The sequence below is a fragment of the Perkinsus marinus genome (assembly GCF_000006405.1).
Source record: "Perkinsus marinus ATCC 50983 genomic scaffold scf_1104296937168, whole genome shotgun sequence".
Taxonomy (NCBI): Eukaryota; Perkinsozoa; order Perkinsida; family Perkinsidae; genus Perkinsus; species Perkinsus marinus.
In genome coordinates, this window is record NW_003213875.1 from 1 (window position 1) to 746 (window position 746).

General features: G+C 48.8%; 1 protein-coding gene across 1 annotated transcript; it reads left to right on the forward strand.

Annotated features, from left to right (window-relative positions):
* Nucleotides 1–2: 2 nt before the first annotated feature.
* Pmar_PMAR027352 (conserved hypothetical protein) lies at nt 3–355 on the forward strand (the record flags this gene model as incomplete). Its single annotated transcript, XM_002783093.1, has 3 exons — nt 3–110; nt 155–242; nt 288–355. The coding sequence occupies 3 exons, from the start codon at nt 3–5 to the stop codon at nt 353–355; spliced, it is 264 nt and encodes an 87-aa protein (XP_002783139.1).
* Between the last annotated feature and the right edge of the window lie 391 nt (nt 356–746).

The window sequence follows — 746 nt, forward strand, 5'->3', positions numbered from 1 at the left end:
GGATGCTATCTGGTCTGGCTGGTTCGTTGATGGGTGGTATGGCTTCCGGTGTGGGAATGTCCGTCGCCAACCGTGCTGTTGACGCCATCTTTGGCCCTAGACAAACTGAGGTAGGTCTCTAGCCCTTCCACTAGGGTGTATTACTTCTACTCAGGTTGTTCACAAGCACGAAGGCGCACCCGCAGCAGCTCCGAGCGATCCATGTACGGGTCAGCAGGACAGTCTTAACCAGTGCCTGTCGAGTAGCGTTGGCCCCCTCGACGGCGATGATTTCATATGTCCTTTAGGTAAGGAGTCATTCGAGTGTCAATCTCTCGTTGATCAGCTGAAGCAGTGCAAGGCGCAGGCAGTTTGATATTTTTTCATGGAATTCGACAAATATCATGACCAAGTACTGTACTCGTAACTCTGAGCTTGTTTGTGAGGTTTCCTGATCCGCAAAGTGCCTCGCGTTGTATCGGCAGTGACGAAGGTAGATGGGTTATAGATGAGATTCATAGTGAGTTTTGTTGAGCCCTGGGAGCGCACGCAGACGTGAGTTTAACTTGTCGAAAGTTATGGCAAGTTGAAATCATGGCTGCGAGTATGAATTCATCCCCTGGGGTGAGAATTTGTGGCGATACTGATTTACGGCGGTGAGCATCGAGACTTGATATTTGTGGTGATGAATATATCACGTTGGAGTAGTTAGTGTCACCATGACATTGTCATCATACTCAATATCAATGTTTCCGCCGACTACTGGA